Source organism: Pogona vitticeps, chromosome 5, assembly GCF_051106095.1.
Source record: "Pogona vitticeps strain Pit_001003342236 chromosome 5, PviZW2.1, whole genome shotgun sequence".
NCBI classification, from domain to species: Eukaryota; Metazoa; Chordata; class Lepidosauria; order Squamata; family Agamidae; genus Pogona; species Pogona vitticeps.
The window spans coordinates 194,867,098-194,880,217 of NC_135787.1; the positions used below are offsets into that span (position 1 = coordinate 194,867,098).

Consider the following 13,120-nt stretch of genomic DNA (forward strand, 5'->3'; position numbering starts at 1 on the left):
TAGGGGGAAGGGGAGTGGAAGGGGTCAGGGAGGGAGCGGGCCAAAGCCGGAGGCCATGGCCAGGCACGGGGAAAACCTGCCCGCCCTCTGCCTGGATGGGGACGGTGAAGCCAACGGATTTTCTGGTGCTCCAGGAACACACCGAGCAAATTTGGGAAATCTCAAATGAGATGGAATCTCCTCCAAATCTTTTCCACTTGTCCTGTTTATGTGCCCTGGGGGTGGTGGTGGGGACTTTTAACATTTGGGTTCATTCAAAAGACCTTCCCTCGTAAGGGCACGATAGAAACCAATCAGTTGTTGATGCTCTAGTCGAAGGTATGTCTGCTCAAAAGCAGGCCTCCTTGAACTCAATGTGCTGCTTGCTGCTGGGTAAATGTGGATTTGATCAAGCTTCGAAGGTGAATGCAAGACATGCATCGCCAGCTTCTGCCTTGTTCATTTTGCAGGCTCTGGACTAAGTGCCTGCTTGTTAGTTTGAGTTTCCTTCGGTACAGCTAGTCGAGGCCTTCCATAGGAATTGTGCCTCTAACTCTTACAGGCATTCACCACCTGAACGTATCATCCATTCTTTTATCTGACATTTCCAAAAGGCCATCTTTCTTGTAGAGTTTTGGATTTTCTGGTTAAATACCTCGAGCTGTGCAGCAGCAGTGGAAGGGATGCGCAGAGCAGAAGAGATGAGTCCACCTCTTTTCGCACGAAGCTCTCACTTAGAGTCTCCATAACTCACTCTGAAGCATTAGTAGAAGCAAGGATAAAAAGTTTCATTCTTTGCAATTGAACAAATCAAGCAGCCCACTGACAAACATGACTGCCTTCCACCACAGAGAGGGAAAAAGCCCTGAGCAGGAAGGCGGGGCTCTCTTTGAGTTCAGAGACAGGGAAGAAATAATTGGCTAGTGATGATAGATTGACAGTTCCTCCCAACCACACTTTCTCCAAGCAGCATGCGAGGTTGTAAAAAAACCACCAACCATCTCACCTAAGAACTGCCTCAAAATTCCTTGGCCATGGATCCTGTCTAATCATCCTTTGACCCTAGGCCACAGAACTCTCTGTGGGTTACTGGTTTCAGACCCAAGTTGTTGTATTCTGTGACCAAGGCGGGCTGGGGAGGTTTCCTCCCGACGGGACGGGCTGACCTTCATGTTTCCCTCTTCATTCTCCGTCTTCCCCACAGAGGTGGACGTGGGTCGTGACCAGGAATTTACCATCAACACGAAGGGAGCCGGGGGTCAAGGCCAGGTAGATGTGAAGATCAGCTCACCCTCCCGCCGCCCGATCCCCTGCAAGGTGGAGACGGGCGCCAGCAGCCACCTCCACTCGGTGAAGTACATGCCGCCGGAGGAAGGGCCCTACAAGGTGGACGTCACTTACGACGGGCACCCCGTCCCGGGCAGCCCCTTCACCGTCGAGGCCGTCATGCCTCCAGACCCCTCCAAGGTGAGTCCCTGGCACGAGTGACTTAGAAGGAAGGCGCAGTGGCATGCGAACGATCCGCGGGTGGAAACTCTCAGTGTTTCTGTCAAAGTAACATATCTCAGGAAGCTGTTACCTCGTAGCCCTCATCCTCAAGTTTGTTTCCATTTTTGGGGGAAAATATATTTTTGGGCCACGACAGCATGCGATCTTTCTGTAAAAAGCCAACCCATAAGAGTTTTGGCTAGTGGTGGTATAAACCTCCCCAGATGTTTTTTTTTTGTGGTTTCTGGATCTCCGGAGATCATTTATCTTGTCCCAAAATGAGGGTGAGGGACCCTTTGCACCCTGGGGGCCACGTTCAATTCCAAAGAAATTCCCGGAGGCCACAGATAAGGAGTGGGAATAAAGCTGAAAGGGAGGGGACCCAAAAAGGGCATGGCATTTTAGCTTAAATGAGTTATTGTCAGGAAATGAGCATCGGGAGAGGCATTTCCACCTTTTAGCATGGGAAGGAAAAAGCATATGAAGGGTTCAAGGCCATTGAAGTACATCTGAAGGAGAAGGGAGCACTGCCATTAGGAGAGTCCTATCAAGAAAAACTTCCTAACTGTTAGAGCAGTACGACAGTGGAACCGGTGACCTCGGGAGCGGGTGAAGGCTCCAACACTGGAGGCATTCAAGAAAAACTTAGATAATCACCTGGCAGCTCTCCTTTGATGGTATTCCTGCACTGAACAGGGGGTTGGACTGGATGGCCTTGGAGGCCCCTTCCAACGTCACTCTTCTGTGATTTCTATGAGAATCATTACTGAAACAGCAACGTCTATGTTGGCTTGGGCATGTTGTGGGAATGGCTGAGGATCAGATTCCAAAAGGTCTCCTGTATGGAGAATTAGTGCAGGGAAATCGCCCCAGAGGGAGACCACAGCTGTGATACAAGGAGATCTGCAAGTGGGATCTGAAGGCCTTAGGAATGGACCTCAACAGATGGGAAACCCTGACATCTGAGCGTTCAGTCTGGAGGCAGGCGGTGCATCATGGCCTCTCCCAATTGGAAGAGACCCTTGTCCAGCAGGCCAAGGCGAAGAGGCAGTCCCGGAAGCAGCAAAATCAGGGCCCTGGACAGGGGACAGATTGTGTTTGTCTTCCGTGTGGAAGGAATTGTCACTCTCAAATTGGCCTCCTCAGCCACACTAGGCGCTGTTCCAAGACCTCTATTCGGAGCACGTGACCCTAGACTGAAGGATGCCTACCAAGATGAGAGTCATTCAGCCCAGGGATCCCAGAAGCCAACAGTACATTTTTCCTGCAGGGATGTAATTCCTTCAAAGCTCCATGGCTGAGCAATCGACTTGTGCGTGTGAAGCCCTGGCTTGTCTCCCCAAGTGGCAATCCCAAAGCAAAAGGAATCTGATTGGAAACAATGTGGAGCTGAGGGAAGACGATGCTAGGAGAAACAGACGTGTTTTAGGTCATAATGCTGTGTTACAGACCCTCAGTGGGAGGGAGTTCACGTACGGGAGCCAGATGTCCATTTCCTGCTTCTTTTTCAGGTCTGCGCCTATGGGCCGGGACTGAAGGGCGGCTTTGTGGGCAAGCCTGCGCCTTTCACCATCGACACCAAGGGAGCCGGGACCGGCGGGCTGGGCTTGACGGTGGAGGGCCCCTGCGAGGCCAAGATCGAGTGCCAGGACAACGGCGACGGGTCCTGCTCCGTGTCTTACCTGCCCACCGAGCCCGGGGAATACGCCATCAACATCCTCTTCGCCGAGTCTCACATCCCCGGCTCCCCCTTCAAGGCCGACATCAAGCCCGTCTTCGATCCGTCCAAGGTGACTGCCAGCGGCCCCGGCCTGGAGCGCGGCAAGGTGGGCGAGGTGGCGACCTTCATGGTCGACTGCTCCAAGGCGGGCGATGCCGAGCTCACCATTGAGATCATCTCCGATTCGGGGGTCAAGGCCGAGGTGGTGATCCAGAACAACAGCGACGGGACCTACACCATCACCTACATCCCCTCCTTTCCCGGCACCTACACCATCACCATTAAATATGGCGGGCACGCCGTGCCCAAATTCCCCGCCCGGGTCAACGTGGATCCTGCTGTGGACACCAGCAACGTCAAGGTCTTTGGGCCTGGAGTGGAACCACGAGGTAGGTGGTGGTGGAGCGAGGCCCCTCGGCTCTTCCCAGTTCACCTGTTGTCCTTTGGAGGAAATACCAAAGGAGGCAGAGAGAAAGAGTTCAGTCTATAGACGGAGGAGAGAGAAAGACCTCACGGAAATGTGAGGGTCAGAGATGGGCAAAGACCTGGGAAAAAGGTGGTTTGCAGTTTATGGCTTGTCACAAACCACAAACCTTTCATAGTTCGTGTGATCTGAGACCTCTGGGAGGGGTAGAGTGGCCCCTGCATGAGGTAGACACCCCAAACTCACTGAGGGTCCTCAGCTGACTCTCCTCCCCACCTCTGCCAAGTTTGGCAAAGTGGGGATTTTGGATGTCCAAGTTAAAGCCCCCTGAAACAGGTCCCCCCAGGAAAGTGCTCGGTAGCAACTGCCTTAAAGGTAAAAGTTTCCTTTGACATTTTAGTCAAGTCGTGTCCGACTCTAGGGCGCGGTGTTCATCCCCGTCTCCAAGCCATAGAGCCAGCGTTTGTCCATAGACAGTTTCTGTGGTCACGTGGCCGGTGCCACTAGACACGGAATGCCGTGACCTTCCCAGCGAGGTGGTCCCTATTTATCGACTCGCATTTTTACATGCTTTCGAACTGCTAGGTTGGCAGGAGCTGGGACAAGCGACGGGCGCTCACTCCGTTGCGTGGATTCGATCTTACAATGGCTGGTCTTCCGACCTTGCAGCACAGAGGCTTCTGTGGTTTAACCTGCAGCGCCATCACGTCCCCGTAGCTGCTCCCTTGGAGGAAATTAAAGGAGCGGTTCATGCAAGGGAGCTTGAGACAGGGTTTTGCTCAGTATGGGCTGGACTGGGGAGGGAACAGAGAAGGGGAAGGATGAAAGGACTAGCTAGCTAAGCATCCTCTTCTCACGCCAGCTGAGCTGCCCAGGGTATGCCTCTTATAACCAGCTACTCCCAGAGAGTGGACTTGGGTCTCCATGGCAGACAATCAACCTTGCACAAAGTTTGCTCTCGGTCCACCCCAGCGTTGCCTGGGGAATGGACGGAGGGGCACCAGGCCGTCTGGCCGGCGACAATGTGCCCAGAAAAGAAGCATCCACAGGACCAAAACTGATAGTAATTGGGCTTCATTCTGAGCAGGTGTGTTTCCCCAAAGTGCCCCCAAACAAACCACAACATGGCCCGATTCGTAGAGGTTTTTGCTTCGTGGGTTCGCTTCGTCCCCATCTCTAACTGGAATCGATGAAAAGTATTGATCGTTCCAAGAAGAGCAGAACAAACAAACAAACAAAATGAACCCATCCATCCATCGGTTCAGTGGGTCTACTCTACTTACAACCCAATGTTTGACTTGTAAGATTTAGGCCTCTATTTTTAGTCTTATTAATCTATGGCTGAAATCCAGTGGTAAGTCACAACTAGAGCAAACCCACGGAAACAGTGAAGATCTGGGAAGTTCCATGGATTCAATGGATCTACTCTAGTTGCGACTTACTACTGGATTGTAGCCAAGGCTCTGATCTAATTTCATCATTTCTAAATTGCATTAATCTTTCATGTTAAAACATTTATTTTGTTCTACATCAATTTGTCTGCCAGAGTATTTATAGTCTGTCCATCTATTGCCCCACTGTTAGTTTACATTTATTTGTTTTATTTATTTGTTTGTTTATTTTCTTTATAGGCTGCCTTTCTCCCAATAAGGAGGCCTAGAAATATTCCCTTACTGTTCTCTCTTTCCTCTTTTCTGGCGGCTTTAACAAGTCAGATTTTTTTTTAAAAAAAAGTAGTTTTCTTTCCATTCCCTCACGTCGCCCCTGAAAAAGTTAGAGAGTGCAGAGACCAGCTGGTAGTGAAAAATCTCATTGCCCCCGTCTTCCCCCCCAGGTGTCCTGCGTGAGGTCACCACCGAGTTCACCATTGATGCGCGCTCTCTGACCAAGACGGGGGGCAGCCACATCAAGGTGCGCGTCATCAACCCCTCGGGGGCCAAGACAGAAACGTACATCACCGACAATGGGGATGGCACTTACCGCGTACAATACACCCCCTTCGAGGATGGTAAGACATCTGCCACCACCCCGGAAGCGGTCTTCCTGGCTTCTCTGTTTCCCGACCCCATTCCCTCCCCCCCCCGCTTACAGGCATGGGGCAAACCTCTTCCCGCTCCAAAATCCAAATGAGCCACGGAGGTAGGGAAGCCCCAAAGTGCCATTCTCAGAGGTGGCTTTCTTAGGGGGTTTGAGCTCTCTCTGCTAGGATCCTACAAGCTGCAAACCCAGCATGCCTGCACATCCCTTTCCTTCTGGCACCGACTGTGCTTTTTCCTGTTCCGGGGAGAGGCCAGCGCCGAGAGGGCAGAATAGGGCGGCAGTCCTTCCTGTTGCCTTCTCTCGGTTCTGGGGTCTTGGCAGCTGCCGTCCCGAATGCCTTTACGCCCTTCGGCTAAAGAGTCGTTTAGAACAAAATAGAAAAAACAAGCATGCTGAAGATTCTGAGTTTGTCTGTGGGTGTAATAGAGCAGAAGGTGGTGGGCTCTCCAGCCAGGGGTTAGGCTGAGGGTCTACAGGGATGGAGGGGTGTAAAGGAGGCCAGGTGGGCTCTGCCAGGGGATGGGGGCTGACCAGTTCAGCGGGAGGGGATGCCATGCCGCTGACCGTCTCTCTGTCTCTCCGCCGACCCTCTCAGGGGTGCACCTCGTGGAGGTGACCTACGACGACGTGCCGGTCCCCAAGAGCCCCTTCCGGGTGGGCGTCACCGAGGGCTGCGATCCGAGCCGCGTCCGGGCTTATGGCCCTGGACTTGAGGGCGGACTGGTGAACAAATCGAACCGATTCACCGTGGAAACCAGGTAGGCGCCCGCTCTTTGTCTTCAAGGCTGAACCGATTCGGTGGCAGTTACTCAGCGAAGACAGGGGTGGGCCACTTGAGCGCATCGGGTGGGAGTTACGGGCCCTGGGCGATGACCAGACAGGGACCCAAAAGGGCGGCGGGGGGGGGGAGCCCTACTTCTACTTTCTCAAAACCACAGGTCTGAACAATGTGTCCGAGGTGTCGTATGCCTTGCTTGAGCGTTGAAATGTGTCATTTCTGAACCGTTCTACTGCTGGATGTGGGGGGGGGGCTCCGAAACCCCCACAGGCCCCTGAGAAGTGCCATGTCCAGCCGCTGGGTTGTGTCCTGCCCACCCGTGGGCCAAGAGAGAAAGGTGGAAAGGGCGCCATGCGTTTTGTGCCCCCCCCTGGGCTGAGCCTCCTGAAACTCCGTGGTCCAAGGGTTCCGGAAGGCAGCTGGCGGCGGTTGGTCACTTCCCTGACCGCTGTGCCATTAGCCTCAGGGAAATCCTAGGACATAGCTCATAGGTCCTTCATCCATGGGCTTTCGGAAGGCTGGGCCCCCCCGTGTTTGAGAACCCTCTGAGTGTACTGGCGAGGGGGGGGGAGCGCCTTCAAATATGGCAGGAACCTTAGGTGAACCTGCCTGCCTGTTGGCAGCCCAGCCCCTCTGCCGGCCGGTGTAGTTGGAAGAGGCTGACATGAGGGCTGGGAAAGGGCAAGGCCTGGCCTTGGGGGCTGGGACGGTTCAGGCGATAAAAGACCGGAGGTACGGCCCCTGTAAAGGAAAAAAAAAATAAGGAAAAGACAGGGAAACACCGGACGTTGTTCCATGTCCCACCAGACTGACTGGTTCACCTGGAGACAGTTTTTGTACGCTCTTGGCGGGCGACCACTTTCCTGGATCTGGGCCACCCTCTCCGATCTCGGCTCTTGCCAGCTCTTTCCGTGTTCCTGGGCTGGATGGGAGAGGTCGGTGTTTGGTAGATTTCCTACTTCCCTGGAAATGGGAAAGGATTTCTCCTTTGCAGGCTCTGGGTCGGGGAGGGCTCCGTCTGACGATATGGTGCCCTCTTTTCCCCGGCAGGGGCGCAGGGACCGGGGGTCTTGGCTTGGCCATTGAAGGCCCGTCGGAGGCCAAAATGTCCTGCAAGGACAACAAGGACGGAAGCTGCAGCGTAGAGTACATCCCCTTCACGCCGGGCGACTATGACGTCAACATCACCTTCGGGGGGCGCCCCATCCCCGGTAGGTGGAAAGGATGGAGGGCGGTTGGGGAGGGCTTGGTCTCCATGGGCTTCCAGGAGGTGTCCAGGGACGGAGAAGGCTTTGTTATGGAGTGATTGAGGAGGTCTACCCAGTAGGCTGGTCTGGCCACTTCTCGACTGGCAGCAATGGACGGACAGGCCCACTTAAGAGACCTCCAAATACTCACCACCTGCAACCTTGCTTGGCTCCTGACATCAAGCATTATGACGCTAATGAGACTCTAAATAAATTTCATGGCTTACCTAAAGCTGGATATTTAGTCAGAATCATGTAGTTGGAAAGGGCCATCCAGTCCAACCCTCTGCTCAAGGCAGGAATCCAAATCAGATCGGACAGAGGGTGGTCCCGTTTTCTCCTGAAGGCCTCCCGCGCTGGAGCGCTCATCAATTCCCAAGGTCATTAGATCTGTTGTTGTGCGGCTCTAACAGTCGGGACGTTTTTCCTGGCATTCTGCTGAAATCTGGCTTTGTGACATAGAAGGAGATATAACATGGCAAAAAAAATTTAGACAAACATCTGTCCGATTTCCTTTGGCTTGGATTCTTGCCTTGAGCAAGGGGTTGGATTTGATGGCCTCAGAGGCCCCTTCTGACTCCACCGTTCTAAAGCAAACAAGTTAACAAATCCATTCCCTCGCCTCCTGTCCCCGGATCATTTTTGCTCTGCCAGCTTTTTCCTGGAGAGCTGCACACTCAGCTTCCAGCCCTCAAGACTAGGGCAATCCAGAGGAGGGAAAATAAGGACACGATTTTAAGTGGAGAGGAGACAATGGGCTCCTTCTGGAAAATGTGGAGGGCTATATATACATGTGGAGGGCTATATACACGTATTTTCTGTGTATAAGACTATACTTTTGTCTAAAATCTTTAGACTAAAAATTTAGGGTCATTTTATACATGGAAGTAAGCTGAGGAGAGAAAAAACACAAGTGGAGGGGAAAGCAGGGATCAAAGCAATCCCCTCCACTTGCTAAGCCTTAGCAAAAGGAAAGCAGGGATCAAAGTGCTGCAGGATTGCTTTGATCCCTGCTTTCCCCTCTGCTTGCTAAGTCCCATGGGGCTTAGCAAAAGGAGGGGGGAAGAATCAAAGCAGTCCCGTGGCTGTATAAGGGGGAAAGGGATCAAAATGATTGTGCAGTCATGGAATTGCTTTGATCCCTTTCCCCCTCCTTTTGCTAAGCCACACGGGGCTTAGCACAAAGGGAGAAAACAGGGATCAAAGCCATCCTGCAGCACTTTGATCTTTTTTACCCTACATTTGCTAAGCCCCACTTAGATTTCTTAATTTTGGGTTAGAAAAGTGAGGGGGTGCCTTATACATGAGGGCATCTTATACATGGAAAAATGCAGTATGTTAGAGTTTCCAAATTCTGAAAGAATCCACTCACAAAGAGGAGTGGGGTGGGGTGAGGGTTAGGGTGGCCTAGGACCTAGAAGTCCGTGCATCTCAAGGGAGGGGCTTTTACCCAATGGCGTTCTCATCCTTCCACAGGGAGCCCCTTCCGCGTTCCTGTCAAGGACGTGGTGGATCCCAGCAAGGTGAAGTGCTCTGGCCCCGGGCTGGGGGCTGGCGTGAGAGCGCGTGTCCCGCAGACCTTCACGGTGGACTGCAGCAAAGCCGGGCTGGCGCCGCTGGATGTGAAGGTGTTGGGACCCACAGGTACGGCGATGGGTCGGGGAAGAGGGGGGAAAACTGCCGCGATGCTCCTGACGAGGCGCTGGCTCTTTCCGATCCCGGAGTTTCCCCAAGGTGGAAATCTTATTTGTCTGTGCCTCTTACCTAGACATTTCTGGGGCGTAGGCCAGCTCAGGAAAATTAAAAGCAAGGATTGATTGATTGATTGATTGATTGATCGATCGATCGATCGATCGAAATGGCAACTGGTTTACAGGAAGAACCAGAGGTGGAAAAAGACTGTTTTTTGGGGGGAGTAGGATTCCCCGTATCCTCCTGTGTGCCTGCTAGCTGGGGGATACTGGGACTTGTAGTCCAGGAAAGTACATTCCCCTGGTCTGAGGACAGTCTGTGGTCTTCCGTAATAAAGAATAGCCAGAGCTGTGGAACTTTATCTTTTTTTTCTCTCTTTTGGACTACAAGCCCCAGAATCTCCAGCCATGGCCCCTTGGGCTGGGAGATAATGGGAGTTGTAGTCCGAGAGGAATGATTTGAAAATGCTCTGTATGAGAAAAGCCAACACACCAGACACACAACGTCCTAATGGGGGTTGTGTTTTGGGGCTTTTGTACAAACGGAAGCACCGTTGGTGTTTCAAAGAGGGATGTGGCCGAGGGACTCGGGATTAGAAACCAGAACTTGGAAATGTGTTTTTATTTATTTATTTATTTATTTATTTATTTATTTATTTATTTATTTATTTATTTATTTATTTATTTATTTATTTATTTATTTATTTATTTTGAGGGATGGGGGGATTAATCTCTCAGGAGCCCATGCTGGCTGGGATGAAAAAGGTGCTTTTTTCCCTAGCGTGGGGAAATGGGTTGAGGAGAGCGAAGCCGAAAGCTTTGTGGATGTCAGGAGTTGTTTGCCTTTTGAAAGAAAGATTTGGAAGGAAAAGGAAAAGAAATGATTTCCTGGTCTGGAATTTAGTCTGAGGAACAGGGTGGAATAGGTGGGAATTTGTCAACAGCGGAGTGTCTCGGAGATGAACCTGTGAAGAATGACCGGCAGGATGATATCCGGCCGTGGAGCAGGGGTGAGAATACTTCGGCACTCCAGAGGCTTTGGACTACAACCCCCAGAATCCCCAGCCTGCATGGCGAGTGTTAAAGGAATGTGGGGGCTGTAGTCCAAGGCCCCCGAAGTGCCAAAAGGGTATATTCCAGTTGGTCTGGGTGTTTGTGCACATCACGGTTTCTGCACCCACTTCCCCAATCTGGCACCTCCCAGTGTGGGGAACTACAACTCCCATCGTGCCCACTTGGCTTGGGTCAGGCGGCATGCAGGCTTTCGGGTCCCTGTGAGGTCCCTCGGAGCCCATCTTCCCTCCATCCCCCCTCTACAAAGATCGCCCTTCAGCAGTGGGGTGCTCTCCCCATTTTGGGGAGCGCGTGGCTGGCCGAATCCTGCCTTGGGTGGAGAAAGGAGTTCCGGTGAGAGGGTGACTCCTCCTTCCTTCCCACTTGCCCAGGGATGGCTGAGCCGGTGGAAGTGCGGGACAACGGGGACGGCACCCACACCGCGAACTACACGCCAGCCACTGACGGCCCTTACACCGTCTCCGTCAAGTACGCTGGACAAGAAGTGCCCCGGAGGTGAGCTTGGGGGGGGGAAGGGGGTGCAGCAGTGGTCCCGGGTGGGGTGCAATGGGAAGTTTCCCGATTCACCCGTTGCGAGTGTGAATCCCTGGCGGAAGGGACCCGATCCGGATTCTGCAAGGGGAAAAACAAGGGCCAGCGTCTTTCCCATGGTTTCCATTTGATGCCTGCTGTGCCCGTCTGTCTTCCAGGAGGCCCCTTCTGCCGCCCCTCCCTTCCAGGGCAAAGCCAAAATAGGTTCCCTGGGCAGACGTCGGCTGTGTCAGGAACCTCCGCCGCTTTTGATCCCTTCCCTTCTCCCGTGGCTGGTGGATCAGAGGGTGTCTCCGTTTTCAGACTGTTCCAAAGCCCTGTCCTTCCCATCACCCGGAGAGGAGGTGATGCCCTGAAGCAGGGTCCACTCTCCCGTTCTCTGACTGCTCTCCCTTCTTCCAGCCCCTTCAAGATCAAGGTCCTCCCGGCCCACGACGCCAGCAAAGTGCGAGCCAGCGGCCCCGGTCTCAACGCCTCTGGCATCCCGGCCAGCCTGCCCGTCGAATTCACCATCGATGCTCGAGATGCCGGCGAGGGCTTGCTCACCGTCCAGATTCTGGTGCGCGCTGGGCCCCTGTCGGGCCGGGGGGGGAGAGGGGGCTGAGTGGGGAGGGAGACCTTTGCTTTGTTGAGGAAGGGATAACGGCAGAAGTCCATTGGGGACCGCCTGAGGGTCTGCTCGCTTTCCCCAGAAAGGCACAGGATGGGAGAACGTCCTCTAGTTGGCAAGAAAGCTTCAATCAAACCTGAGAAATGACAGTTAGCAAACCGATGCTCAGATTCTGGGACCCCGTGTGACGCAGGAGGTGGTGGGGCTCGTGTCTCCGTGGGAGTCAGCGCACCCTGATGCAGGGCCCCCTTTTTCCTCCCAATCCTAGACCCCCTAAAAATTGGTTGTTCTGTTCATTTGCTGGAGAGACTTGCATTTTGCAGATGCTCAGAGCCACTCCCTTCGCCCTGCTTCCCAACAAATCCTGACCCTTAAAAAAAATTGTTCCGGGTTCGAATGTGCCCCCAGATTTTTTACAACCCCCCCCCCGTGAATTCAGCTTTAGACAGAAAGCAGTTCATGATTTCCTCCCCCCACAGGATCCTGAAGGCAAACCCAAGAAAGCCAACATCCGGGACAACGGAGACGGGACCTACACCGTGTCCTACGTTCCCGACATGACGGGACGTTACACCATCACCATCAAATACGGCGGAGACGAGATCCCCTACTCGCCCTTCCGCATCCACGCCCTGCCCGCTGGGGATGCCAGCAAGTGCTTGGTCACCGGTGAGTGTCCCCCCCCAACCCTAACCCCCCCCACCCGCCTTGGCCTCTCCAGAAAAGGCCTCAGCTCCTCCAAGAAGGGCAACGGGAACTGTCTCTGGGGTCCAAAGGCCAGAGAAGGGGCTGGGATTCCTGCTCTCGTTTGGCCACTGTGGGAAAAATTAAGAGAACCTAAGCAGAGGCACCAAGTCGGCCTGAGTGACTCTGTGTTTAGAGGTACCCCCCCCAAAAAATCCCTTCTCCCGTCCCCTTGCCCCAAAAATCTCCTTTGGTCCAGGAACCAGGCACCCCCCCCCCCCCGGTGCTCATTGAAACTCTCCTTTCTGCTTTCAGTGTCCATCGGAGGCCACGGATTGGGTAAGTACCGATGCCAAAGTGGAGATTTGAATTCAGGGACGTGGGAATGCTCAGAGGCCTCATCCAGAGCTAGGAAAAGTTACTTTTTGGGATGGCGGGTCCAAGCACCTGCCCCCAAAGCCAGATCTTTTCCAGCTGTTCCCGACGGCTGCCTTTCCGCTCGTCCTCTCCCCACACCCGCGTCCCGCTCCCTCTGGGCAACAGAGCGAGCTGCATTAGAGGTGGCCTTTTTCGTAGAATCCTAGCATCAGGGGAAGGGGCCTTGAAGGCCATCCAGTCCAACCCCCTGCTCAAGGCAGGGATCCAAATCAAAGCAGCTCTGACCGAGGGTTGGTCTAAATTTTCTCTTGTATTCCTCCGTGTTGGAGCGCTCGCCCCGTTCCACCGAGATCATGGGCTCCCGTTGTCGCACTGCGCTAACAGTTAGGACGTTTTTTCCTGATCTTCCGCCGAAATCTGGCTTCCTGTCACCTGAGCCCATGGGGACGTGTCCTGCACTCTGGGTTGAAGGAGGA

At 53.5% G+C, this 13,120-nt stretch overlaps 1 protein-coding gene across 5 annotated transcripts in view; it reads left to right on the forward strand.

Moving 5' to 3' along the window:
* FLNC (filamin C) overlaps positions 1-13,120 on the forward strand; it is an 81,725-nt gene that overhangs the window by 44,986 nt on the left and 23,619 nt on the right. For all 5 annotated transcript variants that reach the window (XM_073002414.2, XM_073002413.2, XM_073002416.2 and 2 more), the window contains 10 exons: positions 1,184-1,446; positions 2,979-3,576; positions 5,446-5,619; positions 6,247-6,409; positions 7,480-7,640; positions 9,153-9,320; positions 10,813-10,936; positions 11,375-11,531; positions 12,062-12,251; positions 12,582-12,605. In XM_073002414.2, coding sequence (XP_072858515.1) covers positions 1,184-1,446; positions 2,979-3,576; positions 5,446-5,619; positions 6,247-6,409; positions 7,480-7,640; positions 9,153-9,320; positions 10,813-10,936; positions 11,375-11,531; positions 12,062-12,251; positions 12,582-12,605 — 2,022 coding nt within the window. The remainder of the gene's footprint in view (positions 1-1,183; positions 1,447-2,978; positions 3,577-5,445; positions 5,620-6,246; positions 6,410-7,479; positions 7,641-9,152; positions 9,321-10,812; positions 10,937-11,374; positions 11,532-12,061; positions 12,252-12,581; positions 12,606-13,120) is intronic.